The sequence below is a fragment of the Syngnathus floridae genome, chromosome 5 (genome assembly GCF_059516105.1).
Source record: "Syngnathus floridae isolate MCC-2025c chromosome 5, RoL_Sflo_1.0, whole genome shotgun sequence".
Lineage (NCBI taxonomy): Eukaryota > Metazoa > Chordata > Actinopteri > Syngnathiformes > Syngnathidae > Syngnathus > Syngnathus floridae.
In genome coordinates, this window is record NC_142417.1 from 4,155,623 (window position 1) to 4,183,185 (window position 27,563).

The 27,563-nt window shown below is 47.1% G+C and overlaps 2 protein-coding genes across 6 annotated transcripts in view; both read right to left on the minus strand.

Moving 5' to 3' along the window:
* Window positions 1–26,946, minus strand: part of LOC148397589 (C-type mannose receptor 2-like) — a 43,012-nt gene extending 16,066 nt beyond the window's left edge. Inside the window, exons 1-39 of one of the 5 annotated variants that reach the window (XM_088375532.1) lie at window positions 26,725–26,946; window positions 24,833–25,032; window positions 24,661–24,767; window positions 24,408–24,520; window positions 24,285–24,338; window positions 24,057–24,212; window positions 23,888–23,970; window positions 23,292–23,409; window positions 23,169–23,216; window positions 22,936–23,103; window positions 21,959–22,078; window positions 21,778–21,882; window positions 7,425–7,448; window positions 6,849–7,051; window positions 6,678–6,784; window positions 6,433–6,545; window positions 6,316–6,360; window positions 6,089–6,244; window positions 5,920–6,002; window positions 5,596–5,710; window positions 5,460–5,507; window positions 5,227–5,394; window positions 4,940–5,050; window positions 4,688–4,795; window positions 4,448–4,477; window positions 3,090–3,292; window positions 2,918–3,024; window positions 2,693–2,805; window positions 2,556–2,609; window positions 2,322–2,477; window positions 2,133–2,215; window positions 1,886–1,997; window positions 1,772–1,819; window positions 1,529–1,696; window positions 1,150–1,275; window positions 952–1,053; window positions 846–878; window positions 644–778; window positions 149–301 (exon numbers count right to left, since the gene is read on the minus strand). In XM_088375532.1, coding sequence (XP_088231658.1) covers window positions 149–301; window positions 644–778; window positions 846–878; window positions 952–1,053; window positions 1,150–1,275; window positions 1,529–1,696; window positions 1,772–1,819; window positions 1,886–1,997; window positions 2,133–2,215; window positions 2,322–2,477; window positions 2,556–2,609; window positions 2,693–2,805; window positions 2,918–3,024; window positions 3,090–3,292; window positions 4,448–4,477; window positions 4,688–4,795; window positions 4,940–5,050; window positions 5,227–5,394; window positions 5,460–5,507; window positions 5,596–5,710; window positions 5,920–6,002; window positions 6,089–6,244; window positions 6,316–6,360; window positions 6,433–6,545; window positions 6,678–6,784; window positions 6,849–7,051; window positions 7,425–7,448; window positions 21,778–21,882; window positions 21,959–22,078; window positions 22,936–23,103; window positions 23,169–23,216; window positions 23,292–23,409; window positions 23,888–23,970; window positions 24,057–24,212; window positions 24,285–24,338; window positions 24,408–24,520; window positions 24,661–24,767; window positions 24,833–25,032; window positions 26,725–26,785 — 4,237 coding nt within the window. In that variant the 5' untranslated portion in view covers window positions 26,786–26,946. Of the gene's footprint in view, window positions 1–148; window positions 302–643; window positions 779–845; window positions 879–951; window positions 1,054–1,149; window positions 1,276–1,528; window positions 1,697–1,771; window positions 1,820–1,885; window positions 1,998–2,132; window positions 2,216–2,321; window positions 2,478–2,555; window positions 2,610–2,692; window positions 2,806–2,917; window positions 3,025–3,089; window positions 3,293–4,447; window positions 4,478–4,687; window positions 4,796–4,939; window positions 5,051–5,226; window positions 5,395–5,459; window positions 5,508–5,595; window positions 5,711–5,919; window positions 6,003–6,088; window positions 6,245–6,315; window positions 6,361–6,432; window positions 6,546–6,677; window positions 6,785–6,848; window positions 7,052–7,424; window positions 7,449–7,538; window positions 7,644–7,717; window positions 7,838–8,784; window positions 8,953–9,017; window positions 9,063–9,137; window positions 9,253–9,631; window positions 9,715–9,799; window positions 9,956–10,033; window positions 10,088–10,156; window positions 10,270–10,409; window positions 10,517–10,581; window positions 10,782–13,011; window positions 13,229–21,777; window positions 21,883–21,958; window positions 22,079–22,935; window positions 23,104–23,168; window positions 23,217–23,291; window positions 23,410–23,887; window positions 23,971–24,056; window positions 24,213–24,284; window positions 24,339–24,407; window positions 24,521–24,660; window positions 24,768–24,832; window positions 25,033–25,101; window positions 25,366–26,724 lie in introns of those variants that run through there. The other 4 variants (XM_088375534.1, XM_088375531.1, XM_088375535.1 and 1 more) reach the window with 4 other exon arrangements.
* On the minus strand, window positions 15,026–19,450 carry LOC148397591 (uncharacterized). The gene is made up of 15 exons (XM_088375765.1): window positions 19,083–19,450; window positions 18,897–19,004; window positions 18,791–18,823; window positions 18,590–18,724; window positions 18,095–18,247; window positions 17,799–17,933; window positions 17,576–17,724; window positions 17,379–17,499; window positions 17,255–17,306; window positions 17,119–17,185; window positions 16,922–17,049; window positions 16,802–16,851; window positions 16,570–16,743; window positions 16,327–16,475; window positions 15,026–16,252 (listed from the first exon to the last, which is right to left on the minus strand). The coding sequence occupies exons 1-15, from the start codon at window positions 19,228–19,230 to the stop codon at window positions 16,142–16,144; spliced, it is 1,713 nt and encodes a 570-aa protein (XP_088231891.1). The 5' UTR covers window positions 19,231–19,450; the 3' UTR covers window positions 15,026–16,141.
* Window positions 26,947–27,563: the final 617 nt, after the last annotated feature.

The following is a 27,563-nucleotide window of genomic DNA, read 5'->3' on the forward strand; positions in this document are numbered from 1 at the left end:
AAAAAAAAAAAAGACAATGTGGAAGGAACGCTCGCTCGGTCATTCTCATGTCTGGTCACCCGTTCCTAGCCGACGCTCTATCTGGGGATCCGTTGGATTCTTTCCTTGGCACATCATCCATAGGCAAGTGTCAGGATGTGAAGCCCACCTTTCTTCTCGCAGCTGTAGACGACGTGGAGGTATTTGGAGACACCAGGGCAGGAGTCCGTATCCGTAAGGTAAATGGGGTAAATGGGGCAAATCTGATAGTTGTCACACAATCCTCTGAAGTGACGGAGAGCCCCTTCCACCCTGCAGTCATCTGCAAGTGACAACACACCACCATTTCACACGCATTTTTTTCGCACACTTACATACTGACTTCAACTTGTCACAGGACGTAGGGGATTTTAATGGTTAATGACTATTAGAAAAAGAGGAATCCAAAAAACGCACAGCTTCGCTCTTTTTCATCGTTTTCTATTTTTATTCAAAGTCAAATAAACATTTTCTATTGCCATCGCTCACACGTCCATGCATGTTGATATTGAGTTATACGTTACAAACGAGTTACCGCCAACGCTGACGGCGTGTGAAAGCCTCGTGACAGAAACGGCTCCAGGACAGCGAGCCAAAAACAACAATGCCACTGGAGGATTCTTACCGCGTGATCCGCCGCCACTCGGACAGACGTCGCCACGCTTCCGTCCATGGAAAGCCGACCGTATGCGGATGACTCTTTTATCGGGACATTCGAGGGATTTCCAATCGTCTTGGCAGAGAAGCTCCTTCTTGTAGCCTGTGAGAGCACAACCGTTGACTTCTCTCAATGTCTTTTTTTTACAGAGACGGACAAGGTGACTTACCGTCATGTGGCAGCTGGGGTTTTGCTGGTTTTCCTACAAGCGGGAACCAGAACGTGGATGTCGACACGTGATGACGGTCCACCGCGGAGCGTCACATCTCACTTACCTCTTTTCTTGCAGACGTAGCCTCTCTTCTTGTCGCAATTGTCGCGCTTCCAGTCGCCGCTGCCGGTGAGCAAGAAAAGACATTTCCCCCCTTCAGTGACACCTGGAGGGAGGGAGGGAGGGAGGTAGGGGTTGGGAAACAAGATCTGAGCGCTCATCCGTTCCTCCAAAGTGCAGCTGACAACCGGCTCAGGCCGACCTGCACTCGAGTGGAGGTAAGAGAAGAAGGATCCGTCAGTCCACTTATCGCCGTCACGCTTGATGGAGGCGTCGGCGCCCAACCACAGGGAGGCGTCATCATTCATCGCCAGAAGCTTGGCGATACCTTTGGATCCGAAGGAGCACATGCAAGATTCCAAAACGACTCACACTTGACTCTGCACTACAACTTGATGGGTGCGCTGTGACAAAGCGCTAACAATACTGCAACAAAGAGTGAAACAACAAAAAACCAACAACAATCGAGCAACGCTGGCCATATCTCGCTCGGGTTTATCAGGTTTTGAGTTGGAAAGGAAGGCGTAGCAGAAAAAAAAAAGGTTTTTCTCAAAGACCTAGCAAATTCATGGCCAGCCTACCGCGTACGAATCCCTGCTCGTCCGAGTCGGCGATGCTGAGCAGGTTCCCTTGGCGGCCTTTGCAGTCGGCTTTCGCCTCCTGCCAGGTCTTGGTGGGCTGAAAGTTGAACAGGTAGCAGAAGTCGTCCGAGGGGTTGTCCACCCACCAGCCGCATTTGTCAGTCCAGCCTGCGGGACAGCCGGCGCAGGAGGGCAAAACAGCATAAGACAGCGTAGAAGACGGCGGCGGTGCAAGACACCTACCCTGTTGGCTGGCTAATGGTGGCAGCTGTCGAGGCCCTCCACGCTTGGCTGCATGGTAAAGGAGGGTGAATGAGCAAGTGCATGAAGGGGCGCTCAGGAGTGACATTTTTGCACCTGTTTTGCAGACAAACGGCCGCTTCATCGTGCAGGGGCTGCCGCCGATCTTCCCAACAGAATTTGGGAATGCGCAGTCCTCCGTGGTGTTTTCTTGCCACTCGGCGTAGTCCTGCGGACGACATGAGGGCATTGGACTCTGCTTCCCAACGCCCTTCCTCCGCGCAATTGTTGTGCTCAAATTTCAACTTTCCCAACCTAGCTCGTGCAGAATGACCTTTCCAAAGTCCGTCAGCAATTTACTTACAAAAGCTGTTCCGTCACTATACTCATAGTTGTTGCGTTTCTTCTTCAGTCCCAGCCAAGAATACCAAATGCTTTGAGAGTGATCTTGAGGAAAGGAAGGACAACAACAGCTTCAGGGCAAGAAGAGCTTCAGCTAAATGACGGCAGCTTTGTGGGACCGACAACTGCGGCGGTTCGTCTTAGCGCTCACCAAACACGAATTGAGCCTCTTGCTGTGAGTGGACGCTAGCCAGGTGGCCTCTCTGGGCAACACAGAACTTCTCGGCATCCTCCCAATCTTTGAACAGCTTCGAGTAAAAGTAGCAATGATCGCCATACAGTAGGTTGCCATTGTCGCAGGTGGAAGCTGAGGCCACAATGGAGAACATTGAGGAGGAAACCACGACCAGATGGTTAAAGTGCAAATAAGCGTGCTGCAACTCACTCTTCACGACAGCAAGACCACTTTTGGGGGAACACGTCCGTCCCTCCGGGCAGCCTGCAAAAGAGAAAAAAAAAAAAAAAAAAAAAAGCCCGTTTGCGCCTTTCAACGGCAACGTGATCGCAGACGTGCAGGCTTACTCAGCGGCCGTTTGCACATGTAGGCCAACGAGGAATCACAGGAGCCAGACCTCCACTCGCCGGGCTGACCCCTTCCCCCCTGGTTGACGTAGGCGCAGGACGCAACGTCGGTGCTGTCGGTAGATTAAAAAACAAAAAGTAATTTTCCTTGAGTGCTCATTCTCAAAATTGGTTCCAGAACCTTTACGCGTGTCCGCCTGACCAGAACAAGTTGTTACATCTTACCTTTCGTCTTGATTTGGGGCCCAGTTGGTGTGTGTCGTATTCTCGCCATCGGACCAGGTCAGATTCTGGCTCCCGCCTTCAAAGCGACACCAGACGTCGTCGCATTTCTGGGTGGGAAAAAAGAAAACGGTTCCAGTTGTTGCCGCAGAGTCCACTGCCGCTTCCGTCTCACCTGGTTGGAGAGTCCCAGCCAGAAGGGCGTGTCGTCGCCCATGGTCCCCTTCACAAAGTCCTCCTCGGCCGAGGAGGTGACGGAGAGCAGGTCGCCGCCCTCCCAGACGCAGTGGTGCCAGGCCCCCACCCAACCGTTGGGCTCCTCCACCTTCTTGTAGCAGCTGGAGTCGTGCTGGAGCCACCCGGGAGCACACTTGTTGGCTGAGGGCACAATTTGATTTGGGGAACAGATCAGAGCACACGCCTGTTTTTGCCCTTCAGTCCACCATTTTGAGCTAAGGGCAATTTGCAGGTCGCGGTTGGCCAAAACATGTCTCGCACATGTTTTCAGGCAAATTGGAAGATCCGGGACTCGACTTGTTAGGTTAGCCCAGTGCTTCCTGGGGCGGCGCGTGTGACACCGGGGAACACGCTTTTCTTTTGGGTGTGCTAGATGAGAGAGTAATTAGACATCCACTGCAGTAGGTGGCGGTATCACTGGAAGAGTGTGCGCAAGGAGTCTCCGCTCTACAGTGGAGAGCGCACGGAAAAGAGCAGGTGAAAAAAAGTGCAGTGGAACACCATAGAAAAATATTGAGCAATCATCCCACTTTGTGAATGCTACTTTAGTCAATCAGCAAGCACTGCAAGCATCATATAAAGCAGCGTACCATATTGCTCAGTGCAAAAAAAAAAAAAAAAAAAAAAAAAAAAAACACGCCATGGCAGAAGAGCTGATACTAACTGCAGCCGTGGAGTGCTGCCTTGTTTTGATTAAATAACAGCACAAATTGTTTTATGTATTTTTGTAGGTTACATTTTTTTTTTTTACATCTTGTGCTTCTGAGTTAATGTTGCTGATTACTTTGAATATTATTTATTGCTGTTATTTAATTTAATACTATGTATGTTTATTATTTTATTGTATTTTCTTCAGCATAAAATGGCAGTTGCTCAAAAATGTTTATAGTTTGAATACTTATAATTTTTTATTTCAGGCAGTGATGCACTTTGATCTGTTACAGACCAAAAACAATGTTAATAAAGTTATTCTTTGTTGTAAGTTGATCTTTTTTATTTATATTTTGTTTGCTTTAATGTTACTAACATGGAGGAGGCGCAAAATGTTTTCTTCTCCCTGGGGGGGGCATCACAGAAAATAATTGAGAAGCACTGGGTTAGCCCTATGGCATCAGAGACGTTTACAATTTGAAATGTTCCCTACAAAAAAAAAAAAAAATCACTTTATAAAGCACGCTTGTGAAACAAACATCGCCACATGCGAATCAACGCGAAAAACATTCAAGTACATTTGCGGACTTAATAAAATAAGAAAAATTGCACAGAACTTGTGACTAATTTTGTCGGGCTGCTTACCGTCAGAAGACAGCAAAAGTTCTTCCACTCCTGCAAGAGGAAAGGCAAAGACGGATGTCAGGGCCAAGACTGACGTCAGGGCACAGACAGGGCAAAGACAGCCGTCAGGGCAAAGAACGGCCGTCAGGGCAAAGAACGGCCGTCAGGGCAAAGAACGGCCGTCAGGGCAGAGACGGCCGTCAGGGGACAGACGGATGTCAATGCGCGATGACGGCCAGCAGAGCATCACAACTTACTCACCTTTTTTCATCTTCTTGCAGACGTAGCTTCTCTTCTTGTCGCACGAGTCGTGCTTCCAGACGCCGTTGGCAGTGAATAAGGAAAGACACTTGCCCTCTCCGGGGTCACCTGGAGGGAGGGAGGGAGGGAGGGAGGGAGGGAGGGAGGGAGGGAGGGAGGGAGGGAGGGAGGGAGGGAGGGAGACAAGATCTCAGCGCTCCGCCGTTCATCCAAAGTGCAGACGATAAGCATCAGACATGCTTTCAGACCGACCTGCACTCAAGTGGATGTAAGTGAACGGAGATCCATCAGTCCATTGAGCGTCATATTCCGTGGTGGAGACATCGGCGCCCAACCACAGAGAGAGCAGAGACTTGGCGTAACCTGTGGACCCAAGGCAAAGGTGGAACAGGATCTTCCAGAGATGCGCTTTTCTGACCCGCTCATTGAGCCCATGAGGCGCATTTTGGAACGACACCATTCATTCGTTTGTTCATTCGTTCATCCATTCATCCGTTCATCCATTCATACATTCGTGACACCAACGAACGGCCGCCTACCATGTACAAAGGCCTGCTCATGCGAGTCGGTGATGCTGAGCAGGTTCCCATGGAGGCGTTGGCAGTCGGCTTGCGCTTCCCGCCAGGTCTTGGGGGGGTGGCGGATCATCAGGTAGCAGAAGTCACCCTCGGGGTAGTCCAGCCACCAGCCGCATGTGTCAGTCCATTCTGCGAGCCAGACAGCGTAAGATGGCGCAACACAGCGCAAGACGGCGGCAGTGCGGGACACCTACCCGGTTGGCCGACTAATGAGGGCAGCTGTTGAAGCCCTCCGTGCTTGGCTGTAGGGGAAGAGGCGGGAATGGTGTTTACAAATATGAGCAAATGCTTGATGTGTGCAGAAGGAGCGCTCGGGAGGGGCGTTTGCACCTCTTTTGCAGACAAATGGCCGCTCCGTTGTGCAGGAGCTGACACTCAGCTCCCCAACAGAATTTGGGAATGTGCAGTTCTCCGCGGTGCCGTTATCTTGCCACTTGCTGTAGTCCTGCGGACGACATGAGCGTGTTGGACTTCTTAACGCCCTTCCTCGGCAATCGCTCACTCGCGCCCAGTTTTGCCCATTTCCCCTCCAAAACAATCCAAAATTTGAAGCCTCGAGCAGCATTTCTCCTATGTCCACTTTTATTTTTATCCTACTCAAATTTGGACAGCTTAGATTTTGAAAAATGACTTTTTCAAAGGCATTTCACTTACGTAAGTTGTTCCGTCACTCCACTCGTAGACGTCGTCCTTCTTCTTGAGTCCCACGAAAGCAGATTGTGAGGTCTGCGAGTGATCTTGAGGAAAGGAAGGAGAACACGAGCTTCAGGGCAAGAAGAGCTTCAGTCAAATGACGACTGCGGCGGTTGCTCTTGGTGCTCACTATACACAAATTGGGCCTCTTTCTTGGAGTGGACACTCGCCAGGTGGCCTCCCCAGGCAAGACAGAACTTCTCGGCATCGTCAAAGGTTTTAACCGTCTTCTCGTAATGATAACAATAATCGCCATAGTGGAAGGTGTTGTCGTGGCAGTCGGAGGCTGGGGCCACAAAGAAAAATATGCCCATGACAAGATGGACGACAAGTGCAAATAAGTGTGCTGCAACTCACTCGTCACTATAGCAGGACCACTTTTGGGCGAACACGTCGAGCAGTCTGCATAACAAAAAGACCTGTTTGAGCTTTTCTCTTTTCAAAGTCAACTTGATTACAAACGTGCAGGCTTACTCAGCGGCCGTTTGCACACGTAGGCCAACGAGGAAAGACAGGAGCCAGACCGCCACTTGCCGGGATCACCCTTTCCCCCTTGGTTGACGTAGGCGCAGGACGCAACGTCGGCGCTGTCGGGAGAAAAAAAAACAAGTAATTATTTTCCCGTGTTTTTCTTTTCTTTCCTTTCCCCAAGTGGCCGTTTTCAAAATTGGCTCCAGAACCTCCGGCTGACGACAGCATGCAAAGTTGTTACGTCTTACCTTTCGAGTTGATTTGAGGCCCAGTTGGTGTGATTCATTGTCTCGCCATCAGACCAGGTCAGATTCTGGCTCCCGCCTTCAAAGTGACACCAGAACTTGTCGCATTTCTGGGGGGGAAAAGAACAACAGTCCCAGTTGTTGCTGCAGAGTCCACTGCCGCTTCCGTCTCACCTGGTTGGAGAGTCCCAGCCAGAAGGGCGTGTCGTCGCCCATGGTCCCCTTCACAAAGTCCTCCTCGGCCGAGGAGGTGATGGAGAGCAGGTCGCCGCCCTCCCAGACGCAGTGGTGCCAGGCCCCCACCCAACCGTTGGGCTCCTCCACCTTCTTGTAGCAGCTGGAGTCGTGCTCGAGCCACCCGGGAGCACACTTGTTGGCTGAGGGCACAATTTGATTTGGGGAACAGATCAGAGCACACGCCTGTTTTTGCCCTTCAGTCCACCATTTTGAGCAAAGGGCAACTTGCGGGTCACGGCTGACCAAATCTACATTTTCTCGGGCAAATTGTAAGATCCGGGACTCGACTTAGTTAGCTTAGCCCAATGGCATCAGAGACGTTTACATTTTGAAAGGATTCTGGAACATTCACCTTCGCGCTTGGGAAACAACCAAAGTGCCGCTGTACAAGGTAAAACGATGCAAAAAACATTCAACACGTGGCTGAGTACTTCATGAAAAAGCACACAATTTGTTGGTTGGCATGGTGTGACTGCAGGATCATTGTTTTCGACGCAGTCAAAGGCGACTTACACTCAGGCGCCGGCGTAGTCTTCACTGCAAGACCAAAGGAAAAGAGACGTCAAGGCACAGACCGACGTCAAGGGGCGATGACAGACAGTCGGTGGGGCGTTGCCTCTCACTTACCATTTCCTCTCTTCTTGCAGACGTAACCTCTCTTCTCGTCGCACGAGTCGTACTCCCAGTTGCTGTTGCCAGTGAGGAAGGAAAGACAATTTCCAGCGGCGGTACCTGGGGGGCGGGAGAGAAGATCTCAGTGCTCCTCCGTTCCTCCAAAATGCAGCAGACAACCGTCTCCGACAAACCTAAAGCAGAGTAGACGTAGTGGACCAGGGATCCATCAACCCACTTGCTGCCTTCGTCCTGGATGGAGACATTGGCGCCCAACCACAGAGAGGATGCCTTCGTCAGAGCCTTGATGTAACCTGTACCAGAATGAACGACATCATCAAGAGGAGCCGAGTGAGGAGGACGCGTCATCCGTTGAGCTCCAGGTGATCGACTTTCTCAGCTCAAAAGGAATTGAGTTAGGCAGGGGGACCATCGAGAAATATTAAAAGCAGCCATAACAGTGTGGTTGGCAAACACAAATTGGAGCTACTGAAACAGGGCAGACGGCTGAGGGGATCAGACCTCAACCAGCATCTGACAAAAATGAAATGCTGATGTTGCAAGTATATCTATCTATCTATCTATCTATCTATCTATCTATCTATCTATCTATCTATCTATCTATCTATCTATCTATCTATCTATCTATCTATCTATCTATCTATCTAAAAACTTTCTTTCCAACATTATACCATAAAACCTGTCCTGTCAACAAATAATACAAAAAAGAGGCAAAGAGCCCATGTGGGTCACTAAAGAATTAAAAAGGCCTGCGAGGAAAAGAAGAACACGCTGTGTAAACAATTCATAAAAATACAAGAATAAATTAACCAGCATTATGAGGACACGTAAGAAGGAACGTGATCATAAAACGGTTGAAATTGTGGAATGGTCTGGAAAATGAGCACGTAAATAGTGCAAACATCAAAGTGTTTAAAAAAAAACTGCTTTCTTAACATGTATGAGGGGGGAAAAATTTTGAAACAAAACTGACTACACACATGCAAAAAGGAATCTGAAAGTGTGTCCACTTCGGTTTATCAATTGAATCATTTGTTGAATGGAATCTAAAAAGCTCTGCTTCCTCCTACTCGAGCATTCTTTGTTGTTGGGGGTTTTGGGTTGTTTCTTTCAGTGACTTGGACATGGCACTTTAAAGCGGTGTTTTATTTTCCTATTTTCATGTTTTAAATAGGTTCGGAATGAACATATAACAACAACAACTTGTTCATGGCCAATATTTCATTTCATGGCCGCCTACCATGTACAAAGGTCTGCTCATGGTCGTCGGCGATGCTGAGCAGGTTCCCTTGGAGGCGTTGGCAGTCGTCTTGCGCCTCCTGCCAGGTCTTGGTGGGCTCGCGGATCATCAGGTAGCAGAAGTCGTTGGTTGGGTAGTCCAGCCACCAGCCGCATTTCTCAGTCCAGTCTGCGAGCCAGACGGCATAAGACAGCGCAAGACAGCGCAAGACGGCGGCAGTGCGGGACACCTACCCGGCTGGCCGAATGGTGGCAGCTGTGGAGGCCCTCCGCGCTTGGCTGCAGAAAAAGGGCAGCGAATATGAGCCAATGCTTGACACATCCTAAAGGGGCGCTTGGGAGGGACGTTTGCACCTGTTTTGCAGACCGGTGGGTGTCTCCAGCCGCAAGAACACTTTCTGTCCAGGTTGTAGTTGGTATACAAGCGGGAACACACACCATGACTGTAGTGGTAATATTGACCGTAGTTCTGCGGATGAAATTTTGGACAGAACTTTAGCGCGTTGCATTCAATGTGGTCATCTTCCCGCCGCATTTCCTCACTTGCAGCGTTTTCGTAGCTTCTCTCATTAAAGTTTCACTTTGGTTGTTGGCTTCACTTTGGCAGTCAAAGTAGTATAAACATTGCAATAAAACGTTGTGCCCGCCCTGGCAACCCAAATGTCTGGGGGAAACGTGCACAAAGCAACTAACCCGACAAACCCGAGCCACCGGCCGGGATATATCATCTTAACCGCCTCCTCTCTAGAATCAGAGCGCCAATACTTTGTAAGCGGCTGCCCGATGCCTCCAGACAAGACGGATGCCTGCAACATGACTTTTCCAAAGGCCTTCAGCAATCCACTTACATGAGAAGGTGTTCCGTCAGTCCACTCGTAGTTGTTGCCCTTCCTCTTTTCTCCCAACCAAATCAGACTGTGAGTTGAGTGATCTTGATGAAAGGAAGGAGAACAAGAGCTTCAGGGCATTTTAGCTTCAGCCAAATGACAACTGCGGCGGTTCTTCTTGGTGCTCACCAATAATGAATCCGGCATCTTGCCTAGAGTGTATGCTAGCCAGGTGGCCTCGCCGGGCGAGACAAAACTTCTCGGCATCCTCCCAAGTTCTACGCGTCGCGTCAAAAAGATAGCAATCATTGCCATAAAGCAAGTTGCCATCGTTGCAGTCGGAAGCTGAGGCCACAAAGAAAAACATTGAGGAGGAAACCATGACGACATGGTTCAAGTGCAAATAAGCGTGCTGCAACTCACTCTTCATTACAGCAGAAACACTTTTGGAGGTACACGTCTGTCTGTCCGGGCAGCCTGCAAAAAAAGACCCGTTTGCGCATCTCACCTTTCATCAGCAACGTGACCACGGACGTGCAGACTTACTCGGCGGCTGTTTGCACATGTAGGCCAGCGAGGAAGCGCAGGAGCCAGACCTCCACCTTCCAGGCAAACGATAAGCTCCTTGGTTGACGTAGGCGCAGGACGCGACGTCGGCGCTGTCGGTAGATTATAAAAAGGAATAGATTATAAAAAGGAACATTTTCATACTTTTCCTTGAGTGCTCGTTCTCAAAGTTGGTTCCAGAACCTTTAAGCGTGTCCGCCTGACAACAGCATGCGAAGATGTGACTTCTTACCTTTTAAATTGGTACGAGGCCCAGTTGGTGTGTGTCGTTGTCTTGCCATCGGACCAGGTCAGCTTCTGGCTCCCGCCTTCAAAGCGACACCAGACGTTGTCGCATTTCTGGGGGGCAAAAAAGAAAACAGTTCCAGTTGTGGCTGCAGAGTCCACGACTGCTTCCGTCTCACCTGGTTGGAGAGTCCCAGCCAGAAGCGGGTGTTGCCCATGGTGCGCTTCACAAAGTCCTCCTCGGCCGAGGAGGTGATGGAGACCAGGTCGCCGCCCTGCAAGACGCAGTGGTGCCGGGCCCCCAGCCATCCGTTGGGCGTCGTCTCCTTCTTGTAGCAGCTGGAGTCGTGCTCGAGCCACTCGGACAGACACTTGTTGGCTGAAGGCACAATTTGGGGATCAGAGCACACTGATGGAACACTTGCATGTTTTTACTCTGTGCTCTTCATTGGGGGCATCTCAACAAGGATTCTGTCTTTAGGGGGGGGCAACGCCCATTGTCGCTTTGGCCCCTTCCAAAAACTTGCCTGTCCTTCATTTTTGGGTCCAGCCAGCGCCATGCAGCAAAGTGGAGCTGCTGATTGTTCGCATAAAAGCATCACTTACGCCTGCCCAGGATTCCACACAATTGCCCCAAAGTGATGATACGAAGCTTCAGGGGCAAAAAGTATGTCGTCAGCCCACCAATGGTGCAAGTTGTTCCACTTAAAAGATGCCATCATCATCTTCTTCACCCTCAGCAATTACCCCACCCACCAGTTACGCACGTACCAATGACCTAAGCTCAAATCAGGTCATCACACATTTCACCACTGGAGGGTGCTAAAGCACAACGCAACTCAATCGAATGGAACACGTTGCAACAGTTGGACCGCTCTCCCCTTGTTAACTCAAGAAGCCTAGTCCTTCCTTATATCAAAGTACAAAGCCAAGCAAGCCAGGCTGGCCTGAGTGTTTCATGGAGAAAAAGGGCTTTTAAAGTGCGGGCTCAATCAATCAATCAATCAAAGCTAATAAGCATGGACTCTGAGGGGCAAAAGCAATTATTCAGATAAGCCCTGCGATTCACGAGGAGAAATGAACACGCATTGAAATCAGTCTCCTAAAAGTCCTACTCAATTTTGCAATCTTTGAAAACATATGCCGACACATTTTGATGATGCACAGCGATATTATGAACTGCGCAACTGTGTTGCAACTTTTTTTGTGTGTGACGTTAACAGACCAAACACGAAGGTGTATTATTAATAATATAATTACATTATTAATATAACATAATGATTATGATCTATATTTAGATCATAATAGCCATGATTTCTTTATAACAGAGATGCTAAGAAATATCTATTGTACAAAGGGGCTGTAGGAAATGATTGCTAATACTCTATCAAGGACTGTAAGAAACTATTAATAATAATGACTAATAATGATTGATTATTCTTCATTATAATTAGCTCATATAATTCATGAAAATATTCTTATCATAGGGGCGCCAAGAAATAGCTTGTCTATATACACGTGCATAATATATTGTATAAGAAATGATTGTTCTTATTTATTATTATTATTATTATCATCGTTATTATTAGTAATAATACATTTATTACTTTTATTATTATTAAACTAGTATTATCACTATTATCATTATTATTATATATAATGTATTATTATTGTGTCTTGTTGACATTCTCTGTCTTTAACCCTAACGGTTCAACTCATCTAAGTGTCACAAAGTCCAATCAGCCGCTCCTGAATTCCAAGCGTGCCCATGTTTTAGGAATAAAAAATAAATAAAAAATAAAAAAAAACAGAGCGAAGGAAAAACAAAAGTAAACCCGGAAAAAAGAGATGGAAGGAAAAGCCCAGTAACGCGACAGCACATACAAACACATTCGGTTTTCAAAATAAAAGAGCAATTTTAGATGGAATATTTTAAAGTTACATGCTCAACTTCAATACACATCATGCTGACAGCCAGTGCGCACTTAAAAATCACCAATGGCTCGTTTACCACCGTAAAAAAAAAAAAACGCAAAGACACCTGACTCAACGGTTTTAGCTCGTCATTTCAAAGTCGAATTGCTCGTATGCTACATAATAGCAGCCCACGTGAATCAAAGTCAAAGTCAGCTTTATTGTCAATTTCTCCACATGCCAAAGACACACAAAGTAACCGAAATTTCGTTCCCCCCTATCCCACGGTGACAAGACATGGCTCACAACAAACAAACAAGTAAACAAGTATAAGCGTAAGTAAAAGCGTGCTGAATAAATAATGAATACCGTGATGATGAAAATGATGATAAAGGCAAGCCCCGATAACAACAAAGGTCCGGTCTGGGACAACTGACCACACGCCACAAAGCAATCGTGCTCCTCTCAAACCAAGTTGTACACAGCAACTACATCAAAGTGTCCGAATAATGAGAATTCTTCCTCAAAGTTTTTGTCGTCCATTTGGTGTGACATTGCAATGATTCATTTTTTTATTCATTTTTTTTTTATCTCAGGCACCGTCGCATTAGAAGATAAGCAGATGCAGTCATGCTAACTCACAGTACAGTACATTCCAGCTCTTGACTGTTGTTTCAAAGATACAAATTGCTTACCTGAGCCACATGTCCAATATATGCCAATCACGAGAAGAACACGCTTTAGTTCTTTCCACATGTTGGAGGAAAATCCCCCCTCTCGCTGAGGGTCGCAACTGTTGCAGTCGGGAGGAAAGAAATGATAAATCGCCTCACTGAGATTAGTTAGTGGATTTTAGTCCAGAGAAAAATGGACGTTTGGTGCACCCTGCTCCGAGCCAGAGGCAGGCCGCGCCCACACGCCGTCGACGTCACATTCAAAGGTAGTCATCACAAAGCACTCTCAAGCCACGTGGGCAGTGGCGCGCGCGCCTGTTTGTGTATGACCAAAAGAAAGAAAGAAAGAAACAAACAAAAAAAAACAGCAATGTCCACTTTGTATCCTTTCGTTTTGGTAACTTTGTAAATGTTCTGGACGTGTACAACAGCGAAAAGCAGTCAACTCGTTTAACAGTAAATACAAATAATTAAATCCAAGTATATGAAAGCAAAACCGTTTGCCTGAAAATATTCAAAAGCATGTCGTACGTCTTCCCACTCCTTTTCAGACAAGTAAATAGCCCATTTTGTGCAGTAGATTGTATTATGTACAAACATAATAGTATTTATACAGTCATCATTTAAATGACGTTCACCTTGTTTTTGCTTTTTATTTTCATGTGTCTTCATTTGATTGATGATGTTTACATGTTTGAAACAAATAAAGTCATTCAAAAATTCATTCATTCGAGTCATGAAGTTCCTGGCCGACGCCTCATCACGCGCGCGCGCGCAAAGACAAATAGTTGTTCACGGGCCAAACTGATAATAACAACTAAAAAGTATCCACTTAGGGACAAAATTCCCGGCATGAGATGTCTTGGGAGGCCTCGAACGACATGGCTGCGCGCTAAATAAACGTCCAGAAAAATCGCAAAGAAAAGTCAGTTGAATCAATAATGTAAGTTTTGAAAATAAACATTTTCTTTCCCGTTCACTGCAGGTCACAATGGGGACACCGATTGCCATTTTTGTGGACGATTGGTATTCAGCAAGAAAAGGAGAAAACAAAAATCCACTGATGGACCGATAAGGCTGACTATTTCCTTGATGACCTTGAGGTCGACATACCGGTCACTATCGGTCAAATTGATGATAATAACAACTAAAAAGTATCCACTTGGGGACAAAATTCCCCACATGAAATGTCTTGGAAAGTCTCGAGCGGCATGGCTGTGCGCTCAATAAATGTCCATAAAAAAAGCAAGAACAGTTGAATAAATCATGCAAATTTTCAAAACTTTCATTTTCACTGCAGGTCACGATGGGGACCCAGTGTCCTTTTTGCGGACGATCGTTAAAGCGGAAAAAAAAGAGGTACCACTGTGAGCATGAAAAAAACCCCAGATGTATTTTATGTAGCCTATTTGCAATTTAGGTCAATTCGGTACAGTGCTTAAAAAGTCCAGTGCACATCTTTGCATGAAACAGTCAGGAATCACGATGCCATCAATTTTTTTTCCATGGTTGTCATCTTGTGACTTTTTTTTTTTTTTTTTTTTACATGACACTAGTGTGGTGGAATTTTGATATCTACTGCTTGATTTGTGCAGTACGTAAGGCGCAGTCTTTAGTGCCATCTCGTGTGGGGTTTGCATGTTTGCATGTGTAGGTTTCCTCCCGCGTTTCAAAAACATTCATGATAGGCCGATTGACCGCTCCTACTTGTTTTGGGGGGTTTTTTTTGGAAGGGGGGTGATGGGAATGATGTGGGTCCTGCCACTGCCTGGCACTCAGTTCAGGATGTGCCCCCAGCTGGAATAGGCTAGCCGCGACCCTCGTGAGGAGAAGCACTTCAGGACAATGGATGGATTTCATGACGTGGAAAGCAATAGAGTACATCTTTTTTTCCAAATTGTTACAAAGAGCCATGCAAAAATGCACCAAAATGGCGTCATGAGGAGGTCTGACCAATACTCGTACATCGGGAGCACTAAAGTATCATCTCTGTCCAAATCAGTAAACTATCCAATGAGTTGAGAGGTGACACCAATTGTCTTTATTATTTTATTGTTTTTTTTGGGGTCAATTAAACATGGTAAAACAGATGGAATAATAATGCATGGTAAATTTAACAATAAGTGAATGAAATATAAGAAATCAACTATGAAAATGCATGGTAAATCTAAGAATAATAACATGGTAAATTGAACAAAATAATATTGCATGTTAATCATAATATCACATGTTAAGTCAAGAAGAAGAATGCATGGTAACTTAAACAGAATAATAACATGGTAAATCTAACAAGACGACTAATGCATGGTTAATCATAATAATGCATGGTAAATTGAACAAAATAATAATAATGCATGGTAAATCATAATATCACATGTTAATCAAGAAGAAATAGAATGCATGGTAACTTAAACAGAATCATAACACATGCTAACTCTAACAAGACGACTAATGCATGGTTAATCAATCATAATAATGCATGGTAAATTGAACAAAATAATAATGCATGGTAAATCACAATATCACATGTTAAGTCAAGAAGAAGAATGCATGGTAACTTAAACAGAATAATAACAACACATGGTAAATCTAACAAAAAGACCAATGCATGGTTAATCATTCATAATAATGCATGGTAAATTGAACAAAATAATAATAATGTATGGTAAATCATATTATCACATGTTAAGTCAAGAAGAATGCATGGTAACTTAAACAGAATCATAACACATGCTAACTCTAACAAGACGACTAATGCATGGTTAATCAATCATAATAATGCATGGTAAATTGAACAAAATAATAATGCATGGTAAATCACAATATCACATGTTAAGTCAAGAAGAAGAATGCATGGTAACTTAAACAGAATAATAACAACACATGGTAAATCTAACAAAAAGACCAATGCATGGTTAATCATTCATAATAATGCATGGTAAATTGAACAAAATAATAATAATGTATGGTAAATCATATTATCACATGTTAAGTCAAGAAGAATGCATGGTAACTTAAACAGAATCATAACACATGCTAACTAACAAGACAACCAATGCATGGTTAATCAATCATAATAATGCATGGTAAATCCATCAGTCAATCAAAATGCATGGTAAACCAAGCAGAATATCATGCAAGGTTCATATGATTACTCGCAACTTGCATTGGCACTGTCCAAATCCAGCGGATAACGCGCTGTGGGCATCTTACACACGTAGCCGTTTAATTCCATGCAGGACATCTTCTTCCATTTGCCAGACTGAACGTCAGAATGAGATTGATTTTAAATCTAAACTTGTCTTCGGCGAGCGGGTCAATCTTTTCTGCACCTACCTGGCTCAAGGTGGCCACGCAATTCTCCATCAGGCCAGTAGGGTTTTCCGGAGCCCAGTTGGTGAAGGTCGTCACCTTCCGGCGGTCTGACCACACGAATTTGCCGCGATTGACCAGGTCGTTCAGTCCGGTCCACGTGTTTCCGGGGGCTGCAGAGGACAAACGGCAACAGAGCTCTCAATGGCTTTTCCAGATATGGCAGATATCAAACCGATGTGAGCGACGCTTAGCGCGCGCGCGCACCAGACTTCAAGAAGTCCTGCAGCCAATCCTGCTCAGCATCAGAGCGAATGGACACCAGATTGGCATCGAGACCCCAGCAGGAGTGTCGAGCGCCGTACCACGTCTTTGTATCATCAAAACGTTTGTAGCAGAAGTCCGCAAACTCCTCCCAGTCACGGTCCAAGCATCTCGGCTCTGCGCGCAAGATGGCGTCACGTGAAGAAATGCTTTCTATTCTGGACATTCTACTCACCCATGTCAGTAAAAGTGTAAGACGGAGACGGAGCCAATTTGTTCACATATCTGCAGACAGTAAAGTGAGAATGAGCCGGGCATCTTTAAGTGGACTCGCCAGTGAAAGCGCACCACGCACACTGTTGAGTTGATTCCGTTACAGGTGGAGCCGTCGTAGGCTTTCTGTGGCGGTCTCTTCTGCAAAGTCACATCTCCTCCAATCTCAATGACGCCCGAGTGAATAGCAGCCGCGCAGATGCTTGAGTCCTGCACTCAGAGAACGTCTCAGACATAGAACAAGAACTCCGCTCGCAGGTCATGCGGTAATTAACATACTTGGTCGTAGATTCGTGTTCCGTAGACCTTGTAGCCGGCTTGGGCGCAGCCCAGTGGGCACCGGACCCTGCGGACGTAGTTTGCTCAGTAAGGAGGAGGCCTTTCGGCAAGAAACATCATACCAAGTCTGACTCACGTCATCGGCCCGTCGAGGCTGAGGTCGGTGGCTGTGCTGTTGCATAAGATCTCTGTGGGTCAGAAGGGAAAATCAAAGCCCGTTTCTTGCTAGTTTCTCACTGCACTCCAAACGTCGTACTCACCGCGAGCGCTGTCGACAGACGTGCACCCAAAGACGTCAAAGCGTAGGCCCAAAAACCTTGGCAGGAGGCGGACGTACTGGGCGAACACGGGCCTGGTTAGGATATACGTCCCCACAGAAGGCTGGAAAGAAAACACGCGCGTTTGCAAGGAACGACAACAGCCTGGACGACAAAGTCGAGAGCCAGCGACCGCTCACCTGTACTGGGTGGCGATACCAAGTCACTCCGTCAATACTGAACTGCATCTCAAATACACTGGAACTTTGCAATCGGTATGTACAGCTCCGGGTCTCAATGCCTGTCAGCTTGAAGTTCTGACCGAGGTTCACCTGGATCCAGCTGCCGACTGAGGGCGGAAGGCATTCCATTGCTCAGGATACCAAACTACGACAAACGAGCTGTGATTTTGTTTTTACGTACCTATTTTGGAGGGTCTCCAGCAACCGCTGCCCCCCAGACGCGCTTTGTGAGGTTCGGCATTGATCGCAGAGGAAGAGGCTGAAAAAGAAGAGTCTGGGATGCTCCCGTCAGCGATGCCCAGACTATCAAGACACACTGGGGAAAGACAAAAAAAAAAAAAGACAATGTGGAAGGAACGCTCGCTCGGTCATTCTCATGTCTGGTCACCCGTTCCTAGCCGACGCTCTATCTGGGGATCCGTTGGATTCTTTCCTTGGCACATCATCCATAGGCAAGTGTCAGGATGTGAAGCCCACCTTTCTTCTCGCAGCTGTAGACGACGTGGAGGTATTTGGAGACACCAGGGCAGGAGTCCGTATCCGTAAGGTAAATGGGGTAAATGGGGCAAATCTGATAGTTGTCACACAATCCTCTGAAGTGACGGAGAGCCCCTTCCACCCTGCAGTCATCTGCAAGTGACAACACACCACCATTTCACACGCATTTTTTTCGCACACTTCCATACTGACTTCAACTTGTCACAGGACGTAGGGGATTTTAATGGTTAATTACTATTAGAAAAAGAGGAATCCAAAAAACGCACAGCTTCGCTCTTTTTCATCGTTTTCTATTTTTATTCAAAGTCAAATAAACATTTTCTATTGCCATCGCTCACACGTCCATGCATGTTGATATTGAGTTATACGTTACAAACGAGTTACCGCCAACGCTGACGGCGTGTGAAAGCCTCGTGACAGAAACGGCTCCAGGACAGCGAGCCAAAAACAACGATGCCGCTGGAGGATTCTTACCGCGTGATCCGCCGCCACTCGGACAGACATCGCCACGCTTCCGTCCATGGAAAGCCGACCGTATGCGGATGACTCTTTCATCGGGACATTCGAGGGATTTCCAATCGTCTTGGCAGAGAAGCTTCTTCTTGTAGCCTGTGAGAGCACAACCGTTGACTTCTCTCCATGTCTTTTTTTACAGAGACGGACAAGGTGACTTACCGTCATGTGGCAGCTGGGGTTTTGCTGATTTTCCTACAAGCGGGAACCAGAACGTGGATGTCGACACGTGATGACGATCCAGTGCGGGGCGTCACATCTCACTTACCTTTTCCTCTTTTCTTGCAGACGTAGCCTTTCTTGTTGTCGCACTCATCACGCTCCCAGTCGCCGCTGCCAGTGAGCAAGGAAAGACATTTCCCCCCTTCAGTGACACCTGGAGGGAGGGAGGGAAACAAGATCTGAGCGCTCATCCGTTCCTCCAAAGTGCAGCTGACAACCGGCTCAGCCCAACCTGCACTCGAGTGGAGGTAAGAGAAGAAGGATCCGTCAGTCCACTTATCGCCGTCACGCTTGACGGAGGCGTCGGCGCCCAACCACAGGGAGGCGTCGTCATTCATCGCCAGAAGCTTGGCGATACCTTTGGATCCGAAGGAGCACATGCAAGATTCCAAAACGACTCACACTTGACTCTGCACTACAACTTGATGGGTGCGGCACAGCTGTGACAAAGCGCTAACAATACTGCAACAAAGAGTGAAACAACAAAAAACCAACAACAACCGAGCAACGCTGGCCATATCTCGCTCGGGTTTATCAGGTTTTGAGTTGGAAAGGAAGGCGTAGCGGAAAAAAAAAGGTTTTTCTCAAAGACCTAGCAAATTCATGGCCAGCCTACCGCGTACGAATCCCTGCTCATCCGAGTCGGCGATGCTGAGCAGGTTCCCTTGGCGGCCTTTGCAGTCGGCTTGCGCCTCCTGCCAGGTCTTGGTGGCCTGAAACTTGAACAGGTAGCAGAAGTCGTCGGTGGGGTCGTCCAGCCACCAGCCGCATTTCTCAGTCCAGCCTGCCGACGTAAGACAGCATAAGACGGCGTGCCGATGGGGCAAGACGGCTGCAGTGCGCGACGACACCTACGTAGTTGGCCGATTGATGGTGGCAGCTGTTGAGGCCCTCCGTGCTTGGCTGCGGGGGAAGGGGGGAGGGGGTGTTTGCAAACATGAGCAAATGCTTGATGTGTGCAGGAGGAGCGCTCGGGAGGGGCGTTCGCACCTGCTTTGCAGACAAATGGCCGCTGCGTTGTGCAGGAGCTGGCACTCAACTTCCCAACAGAATTTGCGAATGCGCAGTTCCCCGTGGCGTCGCCATCTTCCCAGCCGTCGTATTTCTGCGGACGACATGAGCGTGTTGGACTCTGTCCGCTCGGCTTCCCAACGCTCCTTCCTCGGCAGTTGCTCACTCGCGCCCAAGTTTTACCCATTTCCCCTCCAAAACAAGACAATCGTTGAAGCCTCGAGCGGCATTTCTCCACTTTTATCCTGCTCAAATTTGGACTTTCCCAGCTCATCTTTTAAAAAATGACTTTTTCAAAGGCATTTCACTTACGTAGGTTGTTCCGTCACTCCACTCGTATTCGTCGTCGTCCTCCTTCTTGAGTCCCACGAAAGCAGATTGTGAGGTCTGCGAGTGATCTTGAGGAAAGGAAGGAGAACACGAGCTTCAGGGCAAGAAGAGCTTCAGTCAAATGACGACTGCAGCGGTTGCACTTGGTGCTCACCATACACAAATTGGGCCTCTTTCTTGGAGTGGACGCTAGCCAGGTGGCCTCCCCGGGCAAGACAGAACTTCTCGGCATCGTCAAAGGTTGTAACCGTCTTCTCGTAATGATAACAATATCCGCCAAAGTGGAAGGTGTTGTCCTGGCAGGTGGAGGCTGGGGCCACAAAGAAAAACATGACCATGACAAGATGGACGACAAGTGCAAATAAGTGTGCTGCAACTCACTCATCACTAGAGCAGGACCACTTTTGGGCGAACACGTCGGGCAGTCTGCATAAAAAAAAGACCTGTTTGAGCTTTTCTCTTTTCAAAGTCAACTTGATTACAAACGTGCAGGCTTACTCAGCGGCCGTTTGCACACGTAGGCCAACGAGGAAAGACAGGAGCCAGACCGCCACTTGCCGGGATCACCCTTTCCCCCTTGGTTGACGTAGGCGCAGGACGCAACGTCGGCGCTGTCGGGAGAAAAAAAAAACAAGGAATTATTTTCCCGTGTTTTTTTTTTTTCCCCAAGTGGGCGTTTTCAAAATTGGCTCCTCCGCCTGACAACAGCATGCAAAGTTGTTACGTCTTACCTTTCGAGTTGATTTGAGGCCCAGTTGCGGTGTGTGGTTGTCTGGCCATCGGACCAGGTCAGCTTCTGGCTCCCGCCTTCAAAGCGACACCAGAACTTGTCGCATTTCTGGGGGGGAAAAGAACAACAGTCACAGTTGTTGCAGAGTCCACTGCTGCTTCCGTCTCACCTGGTTGGAGAGTCCCAGCCAGAAGGGGGTGTCCTCGCCCATGGTGCCCTTCACAAAGTCCTCCTCGGCCGAGGAGGTGACAGAGAGCAGGTTGCCGCCCAGCCAGACGCAGTGGTGCCAGGCCCCCAGCCAACCGTTGGGGTCCTCCTCCTTCTTGTAGCAGCTGGAGTCGTGCTCGAGCCACCCGGGAGCACACTTGTTGGCTGAGGGCACAATTTGGCGAACAGATGAGAGTACACTCCTGTTTTTGCCCTCCAGTCCACCATTTTGAGCAAAGGGCAATTTGCGGGTCACGGCTGGCCAAATCTACATTTTCTCGGGCAAATTGGAAGATCCAGGACTCGGCTTGGTTAGCTTAGCCCAATGGCATCAGAGACGTTTACATTTTGAAAGGATTGCCGAACATTCACCTTCGCGCTTGAGAAACAACCAAAGTGCCGCTGTACAAGGTAAACCGACGCAAAAAACATTCAACACGTGGCTGAGTACTTCATAAAAATGAAAAAGCACACAATTTGTTGGTTGGCATGGTGTGACTCCAGGGTCATTGTTTTCGACGCAGTCGAAGGCGACTTACACTCAGGAGCCAGCGTAGCCTTTACTGCAAGACGAAAGGAAAAGAGACGTCAAGGCACAGTCAGACGTCAAGGGGCGATGACAGTCGGTGGGGCGTTGCCTCTCACTTACCCACTTCTCCTCTCTTCTTGCAGACGTAACCTCTCGTCTTGTTGCACGAGTCGTAAATCCAGTTGTTGCCAGTGAGGAAGGAAAGACAATTTCCATTGGCGGTACCTGGGGGGGGCGGGAGAGAAGATCTCAGCGCTCCTCCGTTCCTGCAAAATGCAGCAGACAACCGTCTCCGACAGACCTGAAGTCGGGCGGGTGTAAGTGAACGGGCTTCCGTCAGCCCAAGTGCTGCCTTCGTCATGGATGGGGACATTGGCGCCCAACCACAGAGAAGATGCGTCCGTCAGAGCCTTGATGTAACCTGTACCAGAATGAACGACATCATCAAGAGGAGCCGAGTGAGGAGGACGCGTTATCCGTTGAGCTCCGGCTGATCCGACTTTCTCAGCTCAAAAGGAATTGAGTTAGACAGGGGGACCATCGAGAAATATCAAAAGCAAAGCAGCGATAACAGTGCGGTTTGCAAACACAAATCGGAGCTACTGAAACAGGCTAGACGGCTGAGGGTATCAGACCTCAACAAAAACAAAGTGCTGATGTTGCAAGTATATCTCTCTCTCTCTTTCTTTCCAACATTATACCATAAAACCTGTCCTGTCAACAAATAGCACAAAAAAGAGGCAAAGAGCCCATGTGGGTCACTAAAGCCTTAAAAAGGCCTGCGAGGAGAAGAACACGCTGTGTAAACTATTCATAAAAATACAAGAATAAATTAACCAGCATTATGAGGACACGTAAGAAGGAACGTTATCATAAAACGTTTGAAATTGTGGAATGGTCTGGAAAATGAGCACGTAAATAGTGCAAGCATCAAAGTGTTTCAAAAAAGTGTCCAAAAACTGCTTTCTTAACATGTATGAGGGGGAAAAAAAACCCAAAACAAAACTGACTACACACATGCAAAAAGGAATCTGAAAGTGTGTCCACTTCGGTTTTATTGATTGAATTATTTGTTGAATGGAATCTAAAAAGCTCTGCTTCCTTCTACTCGAGCATTCTTTGTTGTTGGGGGTTTTGGGTTGTTTCTTTCAGTGACTCGGACATGGCACTTTAAAGCGGTGTTTTATTTTCCTATTTTCATGTTTCAAACAGGTTCGGAATGAACATAGAACAACAAAAACTTGTTCATGGCCAATATTTCAATTCACGGCCGCCTACCATGCACAAAGATCTGCTCATCGCGGTCGGTGATGCTGAGCAGGTTCCCTTGGAGGCGTTTGCAGTCAGCTTGCGCCTCCTGCCAGGTCTTGGTGGGCTGGCGGATCATCAGGTAGCAGAAGTCGCCCTCGGGGTAGTCTAGCCACCAGCCGCATTTCTGAGTCCAGTCTGCGAGCCAGACGGCGTAAGACGGCGCAAGACAGCGTAAGACGGCGGCAGTGCGGGTCACCTACCCGGCTGGCTGACTAATGGTGGCAGCTGTGGAGGCCCTCCGCGCTTGGCTGCAGAAAAAGGGCAGCGAATATGAGCCAATGCTTGACACATCCAAAAGGGGCGCTCGGGAGGGACGTTTGCACCTGTTTTGCAGACCGGTGGGTATTTCCAGTGGCAACCATACATTCTGTACAGGTAGTGGTTGTAATTCAAAAAGGAACAGACACCACTGGAGTAGGAGCTATACATTTGTCCGGAGTCCTGCGGATGAGATTTTGGACAGAACTTTAGCGCGTTGCATTTAATGTGGTCATCTTCCCGCCGCATTTCCTCACTTGCAGCGTTTTCGTACCTTCTCTCATTAAAGTTTCACTTTGGTTGTTGGGTTCACTTTTGTCAGTCAAAGTAGTATGAACATTGCAATAAAACATTGTGCCCGCCCTGGCACCCAAATAAATGTCTGGGAAAAATGTGCACAAAGCAACTAACCCTGTCAGTCAGAAGTAGTATGAACATTGCAATCAAACATTGTACCCGCCCTGACAACCCAAATGTCTGGGGGAAACGTGCACAAAGCAACTAACCCGATAAACCCGAGCCACCGGCCGGGATATATCATCTTAACCGCCTCCTCTCTAGAATCAGAGCGCCAATACTTTGTAAGCGGCTGCCCGATGCCTCCAGACAAGACGGATGCCTGCAACATGACTTTTCCAAAGGCCTTCAGCAATCCACTTACATTAGAAGGTGTTCCGTCAGTCCACTCGTAGTTGTTGCCCTTCTTCTTTTCTCTCACCCAAGTGTGAGAGGAAATTGAGTGATCTTGATGAAAGGAAGAAGAACAAGAGCTTCAGGGCAAGAAGAGCTTCAGCCAAATGACGACTGTGGCGGTTCTTCTTGGTGCTCACCAGCAATGAATCGGGCCTCTTGCTCAGAGTGTATGCTAGCCAGGTGGCCTCGCCGGGCGAGACAAAACTTCTCGCCATCCTCCCAAGTTCTATACGTCGCGTCAAAAAGATAGCAATCATCGCCATAAAGGAAGCTGCCATCGTCGCAGTCGGAAGCTGAGGCCACAAAGAAAAACATTGAGGAGGAAACCATGACGAGATGGTGCAAATAAGCGTGCTCCAACTCACTCTTCATAACAGCAGAAACACTATTGGAGGTAGACGTCCGTCCCTCCGGGCAGCCTGCAAAAAAAGACCCGTTTGCGCATCTCACCTTTCATCAGCAACGTGACCACGGACGTGCAGACTTACTCGGCGGCCGTTTGCACATGTAGGCCAGCGAGGAAGCGCAGGAGCCAGACCTCCACTTCCCAGACGAATAATGAGCTCCTTGGTTGACGTAGGCGCAGGACGCGACGTCGGCGCTGTCGGTAGATTATAAAAAGGAATAGATTATAAAAAGGAACATTTTCCTACTTTTCCTTGAGTGCTCGTTCTCAAAATTGGTTCCAGAACCTTTACGCGTGTCCGCCTGACAACAGCATGCGAAGATGTGACTTCTTACCTTTTAAATTGGTCCGAGGCCCAGTTGGTGTGTGTCGTTGTCTCGCCATCGGACCAGATCAGCTTCTGGCTCCCGCCTTCAAAGCGACACCAGACGTCGTCGCATTTCTGGGGTGCAAAAAAGAAAACAGTTCCAGTTGTGGCTGCAGAGTCCACGACTGCTTCCGTCTCACCTGGTTGGAGAGTCCCAGCCAGAAGCGGGTGTTGCCCATGGTGTCCTTCACAAAGTCCTCCTCGGCCGAGGAGGTGATGGAGAGCAGGTCGCCGCCCTGCCAGACGCAGTGGTGCCGGGCCCCCAGCCATCCGTTGGGCGTCATCTCCTCCTTGTAGCAGCTGGAGTCGTGCTTGCGCCACCCGGGAAGACACTTGTTGGCTGAAGGCACAATTTGGGGATCAGGCGGACAGATCAGAGCACACCGATGGAACACTTGCATGTTTTTACTTCATTGGGGGCATCTCAACCAAATGCACGAGGATTCTGTCGGGGGGCGGGGGGCAACTATTGTCGCTTTGGCCCCTTCCAAAAACGTGCCTGTCCTTCATTTTAGGGTCCAGCCAGCGCCATGCAGCAAAGTGGAGCTGCTGATTGTTCGCATAAAAGCATCACTTACGCCTGCCCAGGATTGCACACAATTTCCCCAAAGTGATGATACCAAGCTTCAGATGTAAAGTGGGGCAAAACGTATGTAGTCAGCCAGCAATGGTGCAAGTTGTTCCACTTAAAAGATGCCATCATCATCATCATCATCATCATCTTCACCCTCAGCAATCACCCCACCCAGCAGTTACGCACGTGTGGCATATCGATGACCAATGACCTAAACTCAAATCAGGTCGTCACACATTTCACCACTAGAGGGTGCTACAGCACAACGCAACTCAATCGAATGTAGTAACACGTTGCAACAGTTGGACCGCTCCCCCCTTCTTAGCTCAAGTTTATTGATGTCTCTGATGAGTCTTTGATCATCTAAATCATGAGAAATATTTGTTTATAATAGAACCGCCAAGAAATGGCTATTGTATAAAGGGCTGTACTAAATGATTGTTAAATTATATTTATTCATTGTTATTAATAATATAATTACAATATAATTATTCATATAACATAATGATTATGATCTATATTTAGATCCCAATAACCATGAGGTGCTAGGAAATATCTGTTGTATAAAAAGGGGCTGTAAGAAATGATTGCTAATACTCCATCAAGGACTGTAAGAAACTATTAATAATGGCTAATAATGATTGATTAGCATTCATTATAATTAGCTAATATAAATCATGAAAATATTCGTATCATAGGGGGCGCCAAGAAATACCTTGTCTTTATATTGTATAAGAAATGATTATTCTTTATTATCATTATTATTATTATTATCATTATTATTAATAATAAATGTATTACGTTTATTACCATTAAACGAGTGTTATCACTATTATCACTATTATCATTATTATTATATATCATTTATTATTATTCTTGTGTCTTGTTGACATTCTCTGTCTTTTAACCCTAACGGTGCAACTCATCTAAGTGTCACAAAGTCCAAACAGCCGCTCCGGAATTCCAAGCGTGCCCATGTTTTAGGAATAAAAAAATAAAAAAACAGAGCGCCGTACAAAAAAAAAAAAAAAAAAAAACCGCAAAGACACTTGACTCAACGGTTTTAGCTCGTCATTTCAAAGTCGAGTTGCCCGTATGTTCGGACATAACAGCAGCCCACATGAACGATGAAAATGATGATAAAGGCAAGCCTCGATAATAAGAAAGGTCCGGCCCGGGACAATTCACCACGGCACAAAGCAATCGTGCTCCTCTCAAACCAAGTTGTACACAGCAACTACATCAAAGTGTCCGAATAATGAGAATTCTTCCTCAAAGTTTTTGTCGTCCATTTGGTGTGACATTGCAATGATTCATTTTTTTATTCATTTTTTTTTTTTTTTTATCTCAGGCACCGTCACATTAGAAGATAAGCAGATGCAGTCATGTTAACTCACAGTACAGTACATTCCAGCTCTTGACTGTTGTTTCAATGGACTAAAGATACAAATTGCTTACCTGAGCCACATGTCCAATATATGCCAATCACGAGAAGAACACGCTTTAGTTCTTTCCACATGTTGGAGGAAAATCCCCCCTCTCGCTGAGGGTCGCAACGGTTGCAGTCGGGAGGAAAGAAGTGATAAATCGCCTCACTGAGATTAGTTAGTGGATTTTAGTCCAGAGAAAAATGGACGTTTGGTGCACCCTGCTCCGAGCCAGAGGCAGGCCGCGCCCACACGCCGTCGAACACGTCACATTCAAAGGTAGTCATCTCAAAGCACTCTCAAGCCACGTGGGCAGTGGCGCGCGCGCCTGTTTGTGTATGACCAAAAGAAAGAAAGAAAGAAACAAACAAAAAAAAAAACCAGCACTGTCCACTTTGTATCCTTTCGTGTTTGTAATTTTGTAAATGTTCTGGACGTGTACAACAGCGAAAAGCAGTCAACTCGTTTAGCAGTAAATACAAATAATTAAATCCAAGTATATGAAAGCAAAACTGTTTGCCTGAAAATATTCAAAAGCATGTCGTACGTTTTCCCACTCCTCCTTTTCAGACAAGTAAATAGCCCATTTGGTGCAGTAGATTGTATTATGTACAAACATAATAGTATTTATACAGGCATCATTTAAATGACGTTCACCTTGTTTTTGCTTTTTATTTTCATGTGTCTTCATTTGATTGATGATGTTTACATGTTTGAAACAAATAAAGTCATTCAAAAATTCATTCATTCGAGTCATGAAGTTCCTGGCCGACGCCTCATCACGCGCGCGCGCGCGCGCGCTCCTTTGGCTTTGTTGCGGAGGAGCCGTCAGAACGTTCAAGGCTTCTTCCATACTGCATTAATGATCCG